Here is a 22,610-nt window from a genome sequence, read left to right as displayed (position 1 = left end):
ACCATGAGAACTTGGGAATGTCAAACAAAGTAATTGACAATAAACAAAAATCCAGCATTATCAGTGATTTGCACCAGATGGCGCAACACTGAATATAGTTGGTAAAAAGGAATAGAAGTAGCAAATTTGCCAGTCAAACAAACCACCGCTGTATAGCTAAATGGTTAGCGCAGCATGCCTAAAGCGTACTGATGATTAAGGCTTAGCACCCTTCGAAATGGATCTATCTGCGCAGCTATGGCAGGTTGTCTGAAAAATTTTGTACTTACTATTCCAAAAACAAAATACAATTTTTCAAATTTAGAAAAATTAAAAAATTACAATAATTATCATTAGAAAACATTATTGATCTGGCCTTGAGCTCGAATCGAACCTTGAATCATTTATTAATAGGCCGATAAAAACAAAAACAATTGTTAATAAACCATGAGCACTTGGGAATGTCAAACAAAGTAATTGACAATAAACAAAAATCCAGCAATATCAGAGATTAAAACAGGGTTTGTGTACTCACAAAAGTCTTGCTGTGTTTCACAACAATTTAGTTTTATATCATGGCGAAAATTGTTCAGTTCAGAGTTAGTGATTTTCATTAAAAATTTAATTTATTGTATGAGGTTACTCCTCTAAGTCTTAAAAGCATAGAAAACGAAGTCATCACTGTGAAAAGCTTTTTAAACTCAACAACAAAGTATATAGGTAAAATATTTTTTAGGATTTCTAAATTTCTATACCCTTTTCTATTTTTAAATGAAGAAACAACAATTTTATTGCCAAAAAACTTATCATATACTCAAACTTTTTTTAAATGCATATTTTTGCCTGCTCTTTTGGTTTATTTCCACTCACAGCACAGTTTTATTTGCGAGAGACTTTCACAGCGCCAGAAATTAAGGCGGATTTATATAGACGCTTGGGTTGTGTTGCATTGCCCATAATATAACAGCGAGACTCCTTGACATTTTCTTCGCTTTGAACCGATGAAATAGTTGTATGTAAATCCTCCTTTGACAGTTTCTTAACTTTTTGAATTCCTTAACGTTCACCAAAGTTTGAGTAGCAAGATATAGGAGCTTCTGTCGGGTGAAGCATCGCAACAAAAGGCAGATTTACATAAACGCTTCGGTTGCGTGCCTACGCTTCGACAAGGCCATACGAAAAACAATGAAACATAATGCTTTGAAGTGACCAAATCGTTTATATAATGCCTTATGCATTTGTGTAAACATCCATACAAGTAAAATTATTAATGAGGAAAACGTGTGGCGATTTATATTTTGTTAAGTTTCTCTTGACTTTTTTGGCTCTAATTTATATGAATTTTGGTTTCCGTGTGCTTTCGCATTGTTGGAGGCCAAAAATCTTCTATTACACTGTGCAACAGCCGACTGTATATTGGACCAAACCCACTTTTCTGTAGAGATTGAGGCTTAAGTAGACAAAGTACTACTCCGTTTTTCGAAGTTAGGCTCCAAAAAATTGATATCGGTTTTCGAAATTCGAAATTCTACGTTTCGGTATCTAATTTTTTTTTTTTGTTAACGCGTTCAGCAAATTAAAAAAGTAAAAACGTGGTCGGCCTCTTTCTTTTTATGGCTTAATTCTTTTTTTGAAAAATTTTGTATAACAGCTGTTATACGAGGTGAAAAGTCAGAACTTCAAAAATATGAAAAACCTCACATTTCTGAATTTTCGCAACCCATATAAAAAATCTTAATATTACTATGAAGGTGGTTAAATGGCCTTTATTTTGATATGCATATCTTTAAACTTTATGAAGAAAAAATTCATTTTTTACCAAATATTTATTTTGACCAACACAATTTCAAGCTGGTAAAACTATTGAATATTAAATAAATCATAAACTTGCATTAACGGACATGTGCTGGAAATCCCGCGATTTCTTTCCGAAACCGAAATGACAAATCGCGTGGATTGGTTTAAGTTGTGATGCAATTCATACGATTTCAATCAGGTTCGAAGTTAACTTCGAATCAGCTGATTCTTTGATATGAGAAATTTTATTTAACTGAAAATTTAAGATTTGTATTAAAATGAGCGCTTTTACACTTTCTGCTTTTTTAATGCATCAAAAAAATTGGAAAAGTATTAAGAAAGTTAGGCGATTAAGAGATCACTCTAATCAAGCCTTTAGTAAAGCCATCGTCTATACCGGTGGAACTGAAACTAGCAGCGACGTTAAGATTTCTTGCAGGAGGATTTCAACGGGCAATCGGAAAGGATTCGCACATTGCGCTTGATAGGACGACGGTGTCCAAAATTTTAAAAGAAATGCTAAATATCTTAGAGCGGACACAGTCTTCCAAGTGGATCAAGTTCCAAAGAACTCAATAGGAAAACCGTGAGTCTAATTTACATATTTACAACAAATTTGGTATCCCTGGAATGATTGGCTGCATCGATGGGACTCACGTCAAATTAGTCAAACCTCACGTGGATGAAAATGTGTATTTAAACAGAAAAGGTTGCTTTAGCGTCAACGCCATGATAGTAAGTTAAATACGTGCTTTGATACTAATTTTGTAAAAAATAAACATTGCTTGTTCTGCAGATATGTGACTATAAAATGGTTAACAAAGCTGTAGATGCGTGCCATCCAGGATCAAGCCAGGACTCTTTTGTTTTCAATTTATCCAGTGCAAAACGCTCTCTGTTATCCAGCTATGAAAGTGGTGACCACAGCTCTTGGTTGCTAGGGGATTCCGGCTATGCATTGGAACCATTTCTGCTCACACCCTATCGCGATCCAATTGTTGGAACCTCGCAACATACATTTAATATAAAACATGCAAAAGCCCGTAACATGATTGAAAGACTAATTGGAGCGCTAAAAAGTAGGTTTAAGTGTTTCCAAACTGTTTTGCCATATACGCCACAGCAAGTTGTTAAAATTATCAACGTATGCTGCGCTTTACACAATATGTGTTGATTTCATAATGATGATGATACTATGGTCGTGGTTTCCGAGGAAGTAATCAACGACGAACCTGCTGAAAACAATAGCAATTTTCAAACTGCGGCGACAAGTATTAGGGATGATATCGCAAATAGTTTAATACAAATACTATAATTTGTTTTATAAGTGTTTTATTAAATAAAACCTCAACGTGTTACATATATATGTGGCTTAAAAAAGATCACCGTGGTGTGATGGTAGCGTGCTCCGCCTATCACACCGTATGCCCTGGGTTCAACTCCCGGGCAAAGCAACATCAAAATTTTAGAAATAAGATTTTTCAATTAGAAGAAAATTTTTCTAAGCGGGTTCGCCCCACGGCAGTGTCTGGCAAGCGCTCCGATTGTATTTCTGCCATGAAAAGCTCTCAGTGAAAACTCATCTGCCTTGCAGATGCCGTTCGGAGTCGGCATAAAACATGTAGGTCCCGTCCGGCCAATTTGTAGGGAAAAATCAAGAGGAGCACGACGCAAATTGGAAGAGAAGCTCGGCCTTAGATCTCTTCGGAGGTTATCGCGCCTTACATTTATTTTTTTTTTTTATTTAAAGAAAAATAAAAACTCATTGAGAACATATTTGATGCATTTTCGAAATTCAATAAATTAATTGATAAATTTACTTTTATTTTGAATCGTTGAAATAAATAAAAATTATTTATTTGATGCACGTTTGGTCCATTCCCACTTCTCTTCTCCAATCTGCAACATACGTGCTTTTATTGAATTTTTGGCTTTGCCTATCTTCTCCATTTTTGCGTAGTGCCGACGAAAGTTTTCATTTTGGTCGAAAAGTTCGCTCTGTTTTGAAATCTGCTCCACTAATTTGGTTCCTGTACAATGGCTCTCTTCAAATGTATTATTTATTTCATCAATACTTTGAATGAGGTCCCTCAAACTACCACAGATATTTTCTACTGCAGCCCCTTCTGTTGTTGTTGTTGTAGCAATGCTCACCCCACCTAATAGCCGCGACCGATCACAAATTGTCATCAATATCCTCTAACGGGAGTCCAAGGAAACTTGCCGTTTCAACAGGGGTGGACCATAAGGAAAGGGGTGTTAGAGGCGTTGGTTCCACATTACAATTGAAGAGATGGTTGGTGTCATGTGGGGACACGTTGCAAGCGGGGCATACATTTTGTATGTCGGGGTTGATTCTGGATAGGTAAGAGTTTAACCTGTTACAGTATCCAGAACGAAGTTGAGCAAGAGTGACACGCGTTTCCCTGGGGAGTATGCGTTCCTCTTCCGCAAGTTTTGGATAATTTTCGTTAAGCACTGGATTCACCGGGCAATTCCCGACATAAAGGTCCGACGCCTGCTTATGGCGTTCACCAAGGACCTGCTTGTGTTTTTTCACTTCATACGGCTGGGTTCTCAGGTGCCGTATTTCCTCAAAATGCTTACGGAGATGACTCCTTAAGCCCCTAGGCGGTGCTGGTTCATCAATCAGATGTCTGTTGGGATGCCCAGGTTTCTGGGTATTCAACAGGAACTGTTTGGTCAGCATCTCATTTCTCTCCCTGATGGGGAGTATTCTCGCCTCATTATTCTGAGAGCAGTATTTTGGCAGGCTTGTAGTTTCTTCCAGTGGGTGATTTTTAGGCTTGGCGACCATATGGGTGAGGCGTAGCACGTAATCGGCTGGCTAATTGCTTTGTATGTAGTCATGAGCATTTCTTTATCTTTTCCCCAAGTACTGCCAGCGAGGGATTTGAGGATTTTGTTACGGCTCTGAATTCTCGGAACAATTGCGGCTGCGTGCTCACCAAAATGTAGATCCTGATCAAGCGTCGCACCCAAGATTTTGGGGTGTAGGACAGTCGGTAGCGCAGTGCCATCGACGTGGATGTTCAAAATGGTCGACATTTGGGGCGTTCATGTTGTAAATAAGGTCGCGGAAGATTTAGTCGGCGATAATGCCAGGTTTCGCGAGGCGAAAAAACTGGAGAGATCAGGGAGGTAGCCGTTTATTTTATTGCATAGCGCATAGATCTTTGGGCCTGGGCCTGTGGCGATTATTGTGCAGTCATCGGCGTAGGAAACGATTGTGACTCCTTCCGGTGGTGAAGGTAGCTTAGATATGTAGAAATTAAACAACCAGTAGAAATTAGGACACCACCCTGTGGCACCCCTTGTTTAATTCTCCTTGGTTTTGATGTTTCGTTTCTAAATTGCACCGATGCCTGCCGACCACCCAAATAATTTGCGGTCCACCTTTTAAGGGGGGTAGACCCTTCCAGGTCCTGCAGTAACGAGCCATGATTGACTATATCGAAAGCTTTTGATAGGTGTAGCGCTACGAATACTGTTCTATGGTGGGGGTCTTGATTTAAAACGCAATTTATCTGGGTGCTAATGGCATTTAGCGCGGTGGTAGTGCTATGGAGTTTTCTGAAGCCATGCTGATGAGGGGCTAGCTGCAAATTTGCTTGGAAATAAGGGAGCAAAATGGCTTCAAGCGTCTTTGCCACTGGCGATAGGAGAGATATCGGACGATACGACTCACCTATGGTAGCTGGTTTCCCAGGCTTTAGTAGCGGGACCACCTTGGCCATTTTCCATTTCTCAGGTATGACAAAGGTGGAAAGAGACAGATCGAAGACATGCGCTAAATATTTGAAACCCTCTTTCCCTAGGCTTTTAGGCATCGGCATGGCTATGCCGTCTGGGCCCACTGTTTTGGATGGTTTAGCACGACCAATGGCGTCCTCAACCTCTTTAGCGGTGATGGTGATTGGTGACGCGCTGAATTTGTGTTTATGTGCGTGTCTATTGGCTCTCCGTCTATCTTTGTCGACCGTAGGATGCATTATATATTGTCGGCAGAAAGCGCTCGCGCATTTTTCGCGTCCGACAGCACTTTGTCGCCAAAGGCGATGGAAACTTTGTCTTTGTGCTTAGTCGGATTCGATAGGGACTTTACGGTGGACCAAAGTTTACCCACACCGGTAGAGAGGTTACAACCTCTTAGGTGCTCCTCCCATTTCGCCCGCTTGTATTCATCCACAAGCAATCTGATGCGTTGGTTTATATCCCTTATTTGGGGGTCGCCTGGATCAAGCTGTCTTATAAGGTCACGTTCTCTCGCTAAGTTTGCGGCCTCCGCCGGGAAGTGGGCCGGATTTCGGGAATTCTCCCGGCGGGAATGAAATGTGCCGAGGCGGATTTAATGACCTTACGGAAGGCACGCTCCCCTTGGCGGGCATCAGTCGGCTGTCTGTAAAGGATTTATATTCTTCCCACTTCCCTTTTTTGAAGTTTATGAAAGTGAGTTTTTCAGTGACGATGAAGTCGGCGGTACGCTCAAGCGAAATAAGTGTGGGCTGGTGGTCGGATGCCAATGTTACCATCGGCTGCCAGTTGACGCAGTTTACGAGTTCTGCTCTCACGATTGAGATATATGGCGAGCTGTGACAGCTTCCTACCATACGTGTGGGGCGTCTCCGTTTATTGTGCAGAACGTCGTTTTTTCTATTTGATCCGCCAACACCTCACCCCTACTGTCCGCCCGCAAGTTTGAATGCCATAGATCATGATGGGCATTGAAATCACCTAAGATAATGCGATTGTTGCCAGTGAGTAAGGCTCTGATATTAGGGCGGTATCCACTGGGGCAACAGGTGGCAGGAGGGATGTAGATGTTGATGATTTCTAGGTTTACATCGCCTGACCGGACAGATAGGCCTTGACGTTCTAAGACATTGTCCCTGCGGACGATGCCAGGATCAAATATATAATATTGCACAGAGTGGTGTATGATAAACGCGAGACCGCCTCCATTTCCGCTCTCGCGGTCTTTCCTGTGAACGTTATACGCAGAGCAGGTCTGCAATGCAGATCTTGCTGTGAGTTTAGTCTCTTGAATCGCAGCAATGCGGATGTTGTGCCGCTTCATGAAATCGACTATCTCCGTAATCTTCCCAGTTAGTCCATTACAGTTTAACTGCAGGATTCTGAAGTGCATAAGGGGAGACGTCGCCACTCTGGGGGTAAGTGACGGGTGACTACGCCTGGGTTGTGGAAGGCCAGGAGGCAATTGCTGTTGTGGCCCTGGGACTGGGCGTCCTTGGGCAAGCATTGGGGTACCCGGTAAGGCGTAGACTACGGTACGCCCTTGGGCGTGAACAGCAAGGAGCCACAAAAGATTTATAAAAGTTACGTGGACGTCGGGTTTTGGGAACAAGCCCAGAACAACCTGTCCGATGCAACCATCCCTTGCACGAGACACACTGAACAGAGTATGACCGTCCTAAAAAGATTATTTTCCGGCAGATGCAGCAAAACCATTTCTCAGGACCGGGGTCAGGAGACGGACCCGGATTGGATTCGATGCCTTCCCGGAGTAAGAGAATATGGAGCAGTCGCGCTGCAAGGAGCTGCTGGGAGGATGACAATTTGTGGAAGGGACGAAACAAATTAGATGGGGTCACACTGAAATGACAGTCCTTGGTCGGGAAAAATCCCGAGTCGCTCCGGTACATAGAACCGACTGCCTTGGGAAGCGTGCAGCCCCTTCTGTTTCCATATGCTGTTTAATGCAGTCTTACATTGAGCTCTGTCGTCTATTATTTGCACTCGCTGGTGTACTCGGTGTAGGATTATCGTCATCCGACAAATCCATATTTGTTTCATCTACACCGAATGACACACTTTGGCCAATACCTTCGACACTAGTGTAGAGAGAGATTTTTATAATAATTAAGTTACCTTTTTTAAGTGAAAATTTTTAAATTAATCAAAAAAAGAAAATGATAAATCAAACAAATAATTTTGGTTGAATAAACATTTAAAATAAATGAATATACAGATTTATAAAATAGTTTTTATAATTAACTATAATGGCGATCTTGCCACACTAACTAACTAAATAACAATAGATCTATGCTATATTAAGCAGCTGTCGAGCGCTACATTAGTCAAAATAGTTAACTCTACATCAACGCTTTTCAAACAAATTACTACAACTAATATTTGCAAATAAATTCAACTTGAAATAAAATTATACATATATATACTTTCAATAATAACATTTTGGAAAGAAGAACTTTTAAATCAATAACACATAAATTTTGCTCTGTTTCCTACAAATATCCTGCTGTATATATATGTAAGTGCAACACCATTGTGAACAGCGTGTAATCTAAAATGTGCATACTTTCAAGATTAAATGGATGAAGTGGAACATCTACAGACCTACTTTATTGTTATGTGACAATGAAAATTTTTACAAGTCAAAATCTATATATCTTTATATGTGTAAATGTGCAATTTTCGATAGAGTCCAAAGATACAGATATAAAATATAAATATTTATATAGATAAATAAATAATATACATATATAAATACCTTAGTTATATATTAAATAGAAGAAAATCTGCTTTTTGCCGGAATAATAAAAAGATTATATGTGGCTACTTTTAAAATTATTTGCACATAAGAGTGGCACCAACGATGAAGTATAGCAATAACACTACTCCACTCTCAAATACTTTGTGTCTATAAACGTCTTATTTATTCGAATATTAAGTATTTTTACTGTTCCTGATACTACGTGTACTTAATGTAATTTTTGTTAATTAATTGTACGCAACGTCGACGTCTCATCTAAACCTCAATAAAAGCTGATTTTTAATGTGGATAGTCTCATACAAAGCATCATTGAAGATACTTCAACAACACTTAATACTTCCTTTAACCATTTATTAGACATCCTTTATAAAGCCATTGCAACATCATTGAAGATACTTAAACAGCAACAACCTTTTTATGGCAATATCAACAATCAATAATAAAAATTTTTTACTAAAATTTAATTATAAATTATTAAAAAGATCATTGTATGTAAGTACGAATATAAATATATATTTTTATATAAATAAATTGTTTAATCAAGATTAAATAATATAAATTTTATAAATATTTGTTTATAAACAAATTATTTTAATTTATTATAAAATTTTAATATTTTAATTTTATTTCACATTTAAGTATTAGTTTTTATCTTGTTAACTTCCTTTCCAGAGAACAATTACATTTTTAATTTTAATGGTTTTACGTTCACCAATACAAACTCGTTCCTTTACATCTTCAGAGAATTTAAATAATAACACAATGTCTCTAAATCAAACACAAAATACAAATATTAATACTACTCCAGACACACATTCAGACAACTCTACACAAGGAGATAACTTTAGATTCCATTCAAATAAATCCCTTAAATTACCACAATTTTGGTCAGATTGTCCTGAAACATGGTTTTTACTTATTGAAGGACAATTTGAAATAAATAACATTATTGATGATAACATAAATTTAAAAATGTTCTTATTACACTTCAACAAGAAATCATATTCAAAATTATTGATGTTATCAATCCTCCTCCTTCTACTAACAAACATAATACAATTAAAAAAAATTCTTTGTGAAATATTTTCTCTAAATGAAGAAAAAAGAATTGAAAAATTATTTTCAAATACTGAATTGGGAGATCGATCTCCATCTGAACTTTTTAGATACATGAAGTCACTAACAAGTTCCTCATCTATTAAATACATTTAACTTCAAGTAATATTCAAAATATTACTAACATAATTTCACTTGCAGACAAACTTTAATTAATAAACCAAATTCCTCTAAAATTTCTTCAATAGCTAGTATTGAAAATAATGTTCTTACACAATGTATAAAAAATTTAACTGATTTAACTACTACAATTTTTCAAAATTTAAATCAAATTACTACCGATATTAATGAATTAAAAATTCGATCCAGATAATTCTTTAAACTAAACAAATCCGTTATGACTGTGGGTAATAATGGAGTTATTCCCACCGTCTATTCATATTTGATAAATTTAATAAATTAAATTTTTTAATTGATACAGGAGCTATAGTTTCAGTTGTTCCTTCTTCAAAATTTAAAACATATAAACGTTTTTCTGACCTTTAACTTTCAGCAGCTAATGGATCTAACATAGAAACTTTTGGAACAAAACTTTTAAAAATTGATTTAGGTCTTAGAAGAGATTTTGAATTCCCTTTCATTCTTGCAGATATTTCTACTCCCATTATTGGTGCAAATTTTTTAGAAGAATTTGGTATTTTGGTAGATATTAAAAATAAAGAAATTACAGATTTGAAAACAAAATTAAAAGTTTCTGGATCTTCTGGTTTTTGCGAATATTTTCTCTTAAGATTCCTATTACAGAAAATAAATTTACAAATATTTTAAATGAATTTCCTCTTATTACGTGTGAACCTAATTATACTGAAAAAGTACAACACAAAACGGTTCATCGAATAGAAATAAAAGGAGTATCTCCTTTTTCAAAACCTCGTCATCTAGATCCTATAAACTTAAAAATAGCAAAAACTGAATTTGAATTTTTAGTCAAAACTGGTATATATAGACCTTGTAACTCTCACAGCGCTTCGCCACTCCATCTGGTCCCTAAGAAAGATCAAAATGACTGGAGACCTTGTGGAGATTATAGACGACTTAATTTTATAACAATACCAGATAGGTATCCCTTACCTCATATTCATGATCTTAACATAGATTTAAAAAACAAAAAGATATTTTCAAACATTGACCTCATTCGTGCATATCACCAAATACCAATGGCAGAAGAAGATATTCACAAAACAGCTATAACAACTCCATTTGGAATGTTTGAATTCGTACGAATGCCATTTGGATTACGAAACAGTGCTCACACATTTCAACGTTTCATAAACGAAGTATTTTCAGGTTTAGATTTTATTTTTGTCTATATTGACGACATATTAGTAGCTAGTAACAATGAGGAAGAACATATAAAACATTTAAAAACAGTTTTTAAAAGACTTGAGAAATATAATTTAAATATTAAACCTACAAAATGTATTTTTGGAGTTGAAAAATTAGACTTTCTAAGTTACGAAATTTCTAGTGAAGGAATCAGACCTTCTTTTGAACGAGTTGAAATAATTTCTTATTTTGAAAAACCTCTTTCAATTAATAAATTACAAAAATTTTTAGGTATGGTGAATTATTGTCATAGATATATTAAAATGTTGGCAAAAGAACTTAGTCCACTGCATGAAATGTTAAATTTTGCTATCAAAAAATAAACTTAAAGAATTAAATTGGACAGAAAAAACTACTTCAGCTTTTGAAAATGTTAAGAAACTTTTTACACAAAAAACACTACTCACTCACTTTGATAAAAATGGTCAAGTATCACTTGCTGTAGATGCATCAAATGTTGCAATTGGAGCAGTTCTACAACAAACAAGTAATAACTCATTAGAACCACTTGAATATTTTTCAAGAAAATTAACTCAAACTGAAAGAAATTACTCTACTTTTGATAGAGAACTTCTAGCAATATATAACTCTATTAAACACTTTAGACATTTTCTTGAAGGAAGAACATTTACCATATACACTGATCATAAACCTTTAACACATATTTTAAATTCAAAAACAGACAGATCACCTCGTCAAAATCGTCATCTTGAATATATTGCATAATTCACCTATGACATTTAATAAATTTCTGGCAAAAATAATACAGTACTCTCTGTACTCTAATACATACTTTCTCGCAGATTCCAGATATTAATACAATTTAAAAAAAAAAAATTAATTAATTTACAAACATTATATGAAGAGCAACAAAAAGATGAAATTCTCAAAAATTTTATTTCAGATCTTAGTTCCAAAAAAAAATTTAAAAGAAATTAATATTAATCTTCTCAATCTCAATATTTGGTGTGACATTACTCAAAAACCTTTTAGACCATATGTTCCTAATTCGATGAGAAAAATTATATTTGACAAAATTCATTGTTTATCTCCCCCGAGTGTTCGTACAACTAGACGCCTCATTCAATCTAAATACTTTTGGCCAGAAATGCGTAAGGAAATTAATAATTGGGCAATTAGTTGTATTAACTGCCAAAAATGTAAAATTTCTAAAAATACGAAAAGTCCTATTCAAAAAATTGATATTCCTTCAGGACGATTTGAACATATACATACATATGATGAATTTCATATCAAAGGCTGAAAAAAACGTACATTTTGAACCCGACCCCCTCAGAATTTGATGAAATTTTGCATGGGGTTACATCTTACCCACCCAAACACAACCTCATTTTTAGAAATTGCATTTTCGAAAAATTGTGGGCGTGGCAAGGTATCGAAATATCCGAAATATTAGAAAAATTACGATAATAGGTACTTTTAAAGTGTGATTACTACGGAATAGCTTTGCCGATTTCAAAGATCTGCATACCATTAGAAAGGTATTGAAACAAGCTTTCAAAAAATACACTGTAAAAATTTTTAGTACACTGAAAAAAAATTTTTTTTTAAATAAAATTTAAAACTGAAAAACACTTCAAAGATCAAGCGATTTTGAAAAATAAAATTTTATTTTAGAAAGGTCTATTTAATATATATAACATATCTGAAAACTAAAATGGGGTTTTTGTTTTTTAATTTTTTTAAGTAAATGCATCTCTTGGTTACTTTCTCATATTTGGATATCACGCGTAAATTAATCAACCAATTTGAAAAATTTTTATACCGTTAGAAAGGTATTGAAATCACCTTTGAAAACATATACTGTAAAGATTCTATATTACACTGAAAAAAATTTTTTTTTTTATTTTTTTTTTCAAACTGGGAAAACACTTCAAACACCAAGCGATTTAAAACAAAATTTTTTTAGAAAGGTCGATTTAATATAAAAACTAGAATGGTGTTTTTTTTTCTTTTAAAAAAATGTGTAAGTAAAACCATCTCTTGTTAACTTTTTTTTTATTTTACTATTATTGTGTGACAAAAATGGTACCTAGCTATACTTTGGAAGTTATACAGATACTATGACTAAGTATTCTAATAGATTCGAACAAGAATCGTATTATCAAATTTTTCAGACACGCACAATAAATAGACATACACTTGATAAAGTTAATTTTTTATTTTTATTTATTTAGATTTAATATACAACTTTGCGCAGCTCATACTGCTAACTTTCGGAATATTTGCTTACTTACTAGTTTGTTCAGGTAAACTACGCCTAGAGTGCTAGAGCGTTTGACGTCCGAAAACTTTGTTTTATTTTTTTGTATATCTTTGCTAACTTTTATCAATTCGTAAGATAAATCATGCCCAAAAATGTCTTTAATTTCCTTAGATGTCATGGTGTTTGATAATAGAGATAATATTTTTTGCTTATCCAAATTATTTGAGCAGTTTTCGATTTGATATTTCATGTTCTCCAAAATTTGTTCGTAGTAAGCTTTGAGCTTCTTTAGGTCTTCTGATAAAGTTGACAGTGAACCACCTCCAAGTGAATCCGAAATACTTTGCGCAATTTGCTGTTTTTTTTTTGCAGTATGAATCCCTTTCTAAATATTTTCGCTTCATTGGCGATGGATGGCTTCCAAGATGAGGAATAACATGCTTATTTATATTGTCGACGAGTTCGTTGCGTTCGAGTGATTTAGTATAGCTGCTGCATGTTGGAACTTCCTTATATTCTTGATACAATTCACCGCTAGTCAAGATTTCTTGTGCCTCTTCACTTTCCGTTTCAGTAGAATGCTGATTATCAGCAATCTTGATAGCATCCTTAAGTTTAAAGCGACAACTTTCGCAAATACGGCAACGATGAATGTCGCAGACTGCTGGAAAATGCTCAGATATCAGCGCTGCTTCGTTTAAGCTAATGTTTCGAAGTTGAGAGGAACATTTTCTTGATAGCTGCACACATCTGTATTTATTAGTTGATTCCATATCAATGCCTAGTTTCGTTCTGGTCTGTGTCTATCCGTTGTGTTGTTTTTTATAGTCCATTGGTGCTGTGGCAGGTAATGTCAATCTATGTGTCCGTGGTAGGTAACGTTAATATGCGTGTGTGTGTGCGAGGTATTGATGCGTCCGAATTGTTACCTTTTCCAAGGGTTGTTTTTGTAGGTATCTAGACATACCGCTTGTTGGCTAAGCGGTAGGTTGAGGTAGGTAGAAATCGGTGATTTTTGCCGTTTGGTAAATTTTTCGTTTTTGCTTGTTCATTGTTACGTGTTTGGTTGCTGTACCTTCTGGCTTGTGCTGTTTTTTGTAAACTAGTTTTTAGGGTTCAAATATTTCGTCAGAGATAGTATTGGTTTGTTCGTTTATTATCCTGCCGTCAAATGTTTTTAACTTGTATATCTCCATGTTCTCAAGTACATTGAGCCGCCGACCTTTTCCTTGTACGTGAAGTATTCGAGCCGTTGTTTTGATGTTAGCTGGGGTGCACCCCACTGGAATAAAAAATTTTTACAGTGTATTTTTTCAAAGGTGATTTTAATACCTTTCTAACGGTATAAAAATTTTTGAAATCGGTTGATTAGTTTGCGCGTGATATCAAAATATCAGAAAGTAACCAAGAGATGCATTTACTTAAATAAATTAAAAAAAAAAAGAAAAAAAAAACACCCTTCTAGTTTTCAAATATGTTATATATATTAAATCTACCTTTCTAAAAAAAAAATTTTTTTTTAATCGCTTGGTCTTTGAAGTGTTTTCCCAGTTTGAAAAAAAAAATTTAGAAAAAAATTAAAAAAATTTTTTTCTTTCAGTGTAATATAGAATCTATACAGTATATGTTTTCAAAGGTGATTATAATACCTTTCTAACGGTATAAAAATTTTTCAAATTGGTTGATTAATTTACGCGTGATATCCAAATATGAGAAAGTAACCAAGAGATGCATTTACTTAAAAAAATTAAAAAAAAACCCATTTTAGTTTTCAGATATGTTATATATATTAAATAAACCTTTCTAAAATAAAATTTTATTTTTCAAAATCGCTTGATCTTTGAAGTGTTTTTTCAGTTTTAAATTTTATTTGAAAAATTTTTTTTTCAGTGTACTAAAAATTTTTACAGTGTATTTTTTTGAAAGCTTATTTCAATACCTTTCTAATGGTATGAAGATCTTTGAAATCGGTAAAGCCATTCCGTAGTAATCACACTTTAAAAGTACCTATTATCTTCATTTTTCTAATATTTTCGGATATTTCGATACCTTGCCCCGCCCACAATTTTTCGAAAATGCAATTTCTAAAAATGAGGTTGTGTTTGGGTGGGTAAGATGTAACCCCATGCAAAATTTCATCAAATGATCAACGGGATCAACGCATATTGGATTTGATATGAAATTCATCATATGGATCTAGTTGGTCCACTACCTATATCCAAAGAAAATCGGTATATATTGACTATTATCGAAAGACATACACGTTGGCCAGAAGCATATCCATTAAGAGATATTTCAGCAAAAACAGTATCAAATACATTTGTTCAAAATTATGTTCCTCGTTTCGGTATTCCACTCAAAATTACAGTAGATCAAGGTTCACAATTTATAACTAAATTATTCACTGAATTAACTGTTTTATTAGGGGCTCATAAAATTCACACTTCTCCATATCACCCACAGTCAAATGGAATGATTGAAAGATTTCATAGAACTTTAAAAACGGCAGTTACAGCTTCGGACGACTCCACACATTGGTCAGCGATTTTACCTTGGATACTGTTAGGTGCGTGTATGGTCAAACAATTAGACTACCTGGTGAATTAGTTGTTTCTAATAATAATAATTGATAACACAAATGAAACTCTTAATAAACTTAGAAAACATTTCTCAATTATTCGATCAAAAATAACTAATCATATTAAAGAAAATGATTTTATTCCAAAAAATTTAGACACTTGTAAATACGTCTTTCTTAAAGTTATTCATAAGTCTAATTTACAACCACCTTACGAGGGACCATTTAAAGTTATTTCCAGACAAAATAAAACATTCAAAATTCAACATGGTAATACTATAAAAACTGTTTCCATAGATTTACTTAAACCAGCACATACAATAATGACTAATACAAAAAACAAAAATACACTACACTCCACCAAAAAAATTTCATTTAACATTAATTAATATTTAATTTTATTGATCGTTTCACTGGAGGGGGAGTAAATGTAGGGTCTATATTTAGTTATTTATTTTATTCATGTTAATATTTTTACTTGTTTCTTACTTGTGATATTTTAAGTTTTTTTTTTTAAATAATTAAGTTAACTTTTTTAAAAGAAAATTTTTAAATTAATCAGAAAAAGAAAAAAAATATATCAAACAAATAATTTTGGTTGAATAAACATTTAAAATAAATGAATATACAGATTTATAAAATAGTTTTTATAATTAACTATACTTCACCTGTAGCTCTTGCTTCATTTCGATTATGCGACAATTTTTTACGAATACAGCCCTTCCAGTCCGACCAAACCTGCTAAAGAAATGTCTTAAATACCTTTGTTACATTACTTCAAAGATTTTATCTACCTTCTTCCATCCATTTACATCTTTTTGCGGCAGCCCCTGGCTGTATAATTCTTTGGCAAGGTGTGCCCACAGAGCCTCCACTGCCACTCGATCGCCCTTGCTGTAGCTTTTTGCAACATCAGGATGATGCTCCATAAAGTTTAAAAATGTCTCTTCCTGTTTCAGCGTTTTATGTTTTCCCCTGCAAATAACCATGCACCTTAATATTTTAGTAAATAAAAATTAAAAATACTTACATTTCTATTGTTTTTTTGGCAATTTTTTATGAATTCCACGTACTGATACCTTCACGAATTGAAAATGGAAAAAATTGACGATTTCGATTTTTGGAACATGCCAGATCATTGCGATTTGATGTTCGAAAATGAAATCGAACATATCAGCACGTTATCGAAACAAATTAAATGGGGTCCTTATGGTCCACCCCTGTTGAAACGGCAAGTTTCCTTGGACTCCCGTTAGAGGATATTGATGACAATTTGTGATCGGTCGAGGCTATTAGGTGGGGTGAGCATTGCAACAACAACAACAACAGCACGTTATCGGCGACAATTTCATGCGAAAGTGAATTGTAGCACATGGCCGTAAATGTGCTATTTTCAAATCAAAGCACTGCGTTTTTATACATATGAGCTCTTAACAGTACTTATGTCCACTGTGCTTCCCAACAAATGATGGTCATCAAGTGTGCGATGCTTTTAAGGTGAGTAAATGAGAACAGCTGAAATTTAGTACTCATTCAATAGCATCAAATTTTTTATAAAAGTGTATAATACCAGCTCTAAAATAAAAAATGTCTGAAAAGGCATGTGAAGCAATTGAACTTTTGTTTTGCGTGTGCTAAATAAACAATATGTAAAATCGTTTGTAATATTTAATAAATTTAGCATAACAAAACACAATTTTAGCTGCAGTTCTACTGTGTAGTCAAGCTTTATTTGATTTAATTGTACAAATGTAGGGACTGGTTTAGTATTCGTCTTACACACATTCAAGTCATGGCATAGATGATCGTCATAATATGTTGGGGAGCACAGTGGACATAAGTACCTACTGTTAAGAGCTCAAAAGTATAAAAACGCAGGGCTTTGATTTGAAAATAGCACATTTAATGCAAGTTTATGATTTATTTAATATTCACTAGTTTTACCAGCTAGAAATTGTGTTGGTTGAAATAATTTTTTGGTAAAAACAACGCATTTTTTCGCTTAAACAGGAGTTTTGGCAAATTTTTCTTTAAAGATATGCATATCAAAATAATGGCCATTTAACCACCTTCACAGCAATACTAAGATTTTTGATATGTGTAGCGAAAATTCGGAAATATCAGGTTTTTCATATTTTTGAAGTTCTGACTTTACAGCTGTTATACTAAATTTCTCAAAAAAAGAATTCAGCCCTTCAAATAAGGGAAAAGAGCGGACCACGACCAGATTTTTTACTTTTTTAATTTGCCGAACGCGTTAAAAAAAAAAATAAAATTTCGTAATGTAGAATTTCGAACTTCGCAAGCCGTTATCTATTTTTTGGAAGCTAACTTAGGAAAACTGAGATAGTACTTTTTATACTTAAGCCTCAATCTCCTCAAAAAAGTTACTTTGGTCCAATACCCAGAAAAAGTTGATTTTATCGCATAGTGATATTTATATTTCCGTGGAAATATATGCAACTATTTCATTTGTAAATACTACAAAAATTTATTAAACTATCAAATGCAACTCAGCTTAAAGTAGTCGCACGTACCAAAAATGCAACTCTAGACCTGAGAGGCTGTTTGTAATTTTGACGTTTATCGCTTATGGTACACAATGTACGCCGACCCCGAACAACATTTGGCCGATGAATTTTCACTCAGAAACTATCCATGGCAGATATACACTCGAAATAACTGCCGAGAAATCTAATTGAGAAAACTTGTTTCGAAGTTTTTAAAGTTGCTTTGTCCCTTACCAACCGTAGAAGAGTGGGTGTGTCAAAGCTGCCTCCGTTTGTAACGTAGCGTTTCAATGACATAACCCCCTGAACTTCTTTTTTCACTTACGCCTGAACCCCCCCCCCCCCCCCCTGTACTTCTTTCTATAGCATAGCCAACAACCCGCAACTGGTGGTGTCTTTCTCCAGCATTTTGCGGCACAAACCGTACAAAAGGAGTGAATTTGCAATTCAGTCCTCGCAGGTGAGCCAGTGGGAGTGGTTGTGTTTTTAAAGACATAATACCCGCTCCGGCTAGCTAGCCGAGTGGAAGGGGTGCTGTCATGGCGCGGCTCACCCTCCACCAGGGCTGGAAGACGCGAGTGGTGTCTTCGGACTACTCTTCCCTCCGTCGCCCACCTTGGTGTTGAGCGGTCCGCCGCCTTAACTACCAAATAAACCCTCCCCCTCAGCTCTGGTTTAGTAGGCTAGCCGGAGCGGACGGACTACTCCCACTAGTTAGGTGGGGAGAAGAGGGGGCGGCCTTGGCGCGAGTCACCCCTTGCTGCACCAGGACGACGCGAGCGGTGTCTTCGGGTTACTCTTCCTTCCGTCGCCCTGGTCTGGTAAGGAATGACCCGCCGCCCGAACAACCGCACGACCCCCTCTCCCAGCTGTGGTTTCGGTGCGTGCGCACAAGGGGCTATGGCTGTGCCGTTAAGGTGTACTTCCCCTCTGCCCATTGTGTCTCGGCTGGTACAACCCCGCCCCCCTTACGAACCTTCTATCTAGCGCGCAAGTACGGAGGCGGGGTGTACAGCGGTGAAACCAGCCCAAGCCCGAGTCCTCGCAGTCTCTCCCGTAGGTACCGACCCCGCCGACTATCGATCCTTCCGACAACTACCGATCCATCCGATCCCGCCGATTACCCCGCCCGTAACAAGCAGCCGCTGTACAGGTAAACTCCGTCGCCAGCCTAGCTCCCCGCCTTCGCCCTGGTACGCGCTCCGCAGCCCACCGGCGCTGCCGTCGCATCGTCGCCATCTGGTGCCGCCGCTGCTTCCGTCCCGCTGCTGTTACGACGCCCGTTGGCCGTCCGCCATCCTACCGCCGCTGCTTCCGTCCCGCTGCTGTTACCAGGCCCATTGGCCGTCCGCCATCCAGCGGCCGTGCTGGTACCACCAATGCTACGACACCCTTTGGGCGTCCGCCATTCTACTGCCGTTAAGCCGCCGCTGCTTCCGTCCCGCCGCTGCTTCCGTCCCGCCGCTGCTCCGACGACCGTTGGCCTTACGCCATCCTACCGCCGTTCAGTCGTCGTGCTGCTACGACGTCCGTTGGCCGTCCCCCACCCTACCGCCCCACATAGAGGTATTTGTTTGAGATTCAACGGATTGTCCGCAGATTGTGACACCAACTGTCCGACTGGGTCTGCAACTGATTGGTGCTGATATTGTATTGATTTTTATTGCTACATATGTATATAGAATAATATCTCATTTTGTCTTATCACTAATTTTTGTTACTTAATAAAGTTTGCTCATTGAAAGTGGTAGTGAAAGTAGTGAATACTATCTGGAAATCAGTTTTTCTTTAACTCAAGGACAACCATCAAGTGAGTTATCTCCTTACAGGAGTGGACAACCATCAAGTAAGTTTCTCAAACATTTTCTGCTGCCAACACCCGGGAATTTGGCGGAACAACCTTGGTTCGGGTGGCGTGAGCAGCTTTCATTGCATATATAACCAACAACAACCAATACAAGCCAACGTTATATGAACGGTGAAGTTAACGGAAGCCCCATTAGGTGTACCATTTTTCTCTAATACACAATTGCGCTGACATACGTTTACTTGGTTTTTTTTTTATTACTACTTGCGCAAAAATGGGTTCATTAAATAAACGAACTGTTGCAGTTACCACAATAAATCGCATAGCTAATAGAATACTCGCAGAGGATTACTGTGGCGATGCCTTTGAAATTGCTCAAGAAGAGACGGCGTTGCAATCTCATTTCGAACGATTGGGTACGGCTCATGATACCTTAATTACAGATGCTAAAGAGGAGCTCGACGCTCACCTACCACTATGGGATCAAATGGAAGATTTATACAATCGGGCTATGGCTAAAGCTCATAGATTGCAGGCAACCCACTCCCATCGAAGTCACCTCGCCGGTGGCTGGTAGTCATTTCACGGTCGCTTTTCCTAACACAACGACTATGAATCTTAAGTTGGAGCGGTTATCCGTTCCGAAATTTGATGGCACACTACGCAACTGGCTGGCTTTTAAGGACGCGTTCGAGACATTGGTTCACTCACAGGAATTTCCAGAGGCCTACAAGCTGGGAAAATTGCGAGAAGCTGTGCAAGGGGATGCTGTTTCGTTGGTAGGTGGCATGTACAGTGGTGGATATGAAGACGTCTGGCAGGCAGTTGTTGTTGTTGTTGTAGCAATGCTCGCCCCACCTAATAGCCGCGACCGATCACAAATTGTCATCAATATCCTCTAACGGGAGTCCAAGGAAACTTGCCGTTTCAACAGGGGTGGACCATAAGGAAAGGGGTGTTAGAGGCGTTGGTTCCACATTACAATTGAAGAGATGGTTGGTGTCATGTGGGGACACATTGCAAGCGGGGCATACATTTTGTATGTCAGGGTTGATTCTGGATAGGTAAGAGTTTAACCTGTTACAGTATCCAGAACGAAGTTGAGCAAGAGTGACACGCGTTTCCCTGGGGAGTATGCGTTCCTCTTCCGCGAGTTCTGGATATTTTTCTTCAAGTACTGGATTCACCGGGCAATTCCCGACATAACGGTCCGACGCCTGTCTATGGAGTTCACCAAGGACCTGCTTGTGTTTTTTCGCTTCATACGGCTGGGTTCTCAGGTGCCGTATTTCCTCAAAATGCTTACGGAGATGACTCCTTAGGCCCCTAGGCGGTGCTGGTTCGTCAATCAGATGTCTGTTCGGATGCCCAGGTTTCTGGGCATTCAACAGAAACTGTTTGGTCAGCATCTCATTTCTCTCCCTGATGGGGAGTATTCTCGCCTCATTATGCAGATGGTGTTCTGGGGACATAAGAAGACAGCCCGTGGCGATTCTGAGAGCAGTATTTTGGCAGGCCTGTAGTTTCTTCCAGTGGGTAGTTTTTAGGCTTGGCGACCATATGGGTGACGCGTAGCACGTAATCGTCTGGCTAATTGCTTTGTATGTGGTCATGAGCGTTTCTTTATCTTTTCTCCAGGTACTGCCAGCAAGGGATTTGAGGATTTTATTACGGCTCTGAATTCTCGGAACAATTGCGGTTGCGTGCGCACCAAAATGTAGATCCTGATCAAACGTCACACCCAAGATTTTGGGGTGTAGGACAGTCGGTAGCGTAGTGCCATCGACGTGGATGTTCAATATAGTCGTATGGGGGCGTCCATGTTGTAAATAAGGTCGCGGAAGATTCAGTCGGTGACAATGCCAGGTTTCGCGAGGCGAAAAAACTGGAGAGATCAGGGAGATAGCCGTTTATTTTATTGCATAGCTCATCGATCTCTGGGCCTGGGCCTTTGGCCATTATTGTGCAGTCATCGGCGTAGGAAACGATTGTGACTCCTTCCGGTGGTGAAGGTAGCTTAGATATGTAGAAATTAAACAAAAGTGGGGATAGGACACCACCCTGTGGCACCCCTTGTTTAATTCTCCTTGGTTTTGATGTTTCGTTTCTGAATTGCACCGATGCCTGCCGACCACCCAGATAATTTGCGGTCCACCTTTTAAGACATGGGGGAAGGGTAGACCCTTCCAGGTCTTGCAGTAATGAGCCATGGTTGACCGTATCAAAGGCTTTTGATAGGTCTAGCGCTACGAGTACTGTTCTATGGTGGGGGTATTGATTCAAACCGCAATTTATCTGGGTGCTAATGACATTTAGCGCGGAGGTAGTGCTATAGAGTTTTCTGAAGCCATGCTGATGAGGGGCTAGCTGCAAATGTGCTTGGAAATAAGGGAGCAAAATGGCTTCAAGCGTCTTTGCCACTGGCGATAGGAGAGATATCGGACGATATGACTCACCTACGTTAGCTGGTTTCCCAGGCTTTAGTAGCGGGACCACCTTGGCCATTTTCCATTTCTCGGGTATGGCAAAGGTGGAGACAGGTTGAAGACATGCGCTAAATATTTGAAACCCTCTTTCCCTAGGTTTTTAAGCATCGGCATGGCTATGCCGTCTGGGCCCACTGCTTTGGATGGTTTAGCGCGACCAATGGCGTCCTCAACCTCTCTAGAGGTGATGGTGATTGGTGACGCGCTGAATTTGTGTTTATGTGCGTGTCT

The 22,610-nt window shown here is 37.6% G+C and overlaps 1 protein-coding gene across 5 annotated transcripts in view; it reads right to left on the bottom strand.

Moving 5' to 3' along the window:
• The window catches only part of vari (MAGUK p55 subfamily member vari), a 767,475-nt gene that overhangs the window by 590,734 nt on the left and 154,131 nt on the right, over positions 1-22,610 (bottom strand). Inside the window, exons 1-2 of one of the 5 annotated variants that reach the window (XM_067766047.1) lie at positions 16,371-16,399; positions 16,245-16,317 (exon numbers count right to left, since the gene is read on the bottom strand). The exons of the other annotated variants lie outside the window; for them this stretch is intronic. Coding sequence (XP_067622148.1) covers positions 16,245-16,317; positions 16,371-16,384 — 87 coding nt within the window. The 5' untranslated portion in view covers positions 16,385-16,399. Of the gene's footprint in view, positions 1-16,244; positions 16,318-16,370; positions 16,400-22,610 lie in introns of those variants that run through there. 5 annotated transcript variants of the gene reach the window in all.

Source organism: Eurosta solidaginis, chromosome 2 (assembly GCF_040869045.1).
Source record: "Eurosta solidaginis isolate ZX-2024a chromosome 2, ASM4086904v1, whole genome shotgun sequence".
NCBI classification, from domain to species: Eukaryota; Metazoa; Arthropoda; class Insecta; order Diptera; family Tephritidae; genus Eurosta; species Eurosta solidaginis.
Note: the sequence above shows the minus strand (reverse complement) of the source record. Positions and strands in the feature narration are given on the sequence as shown.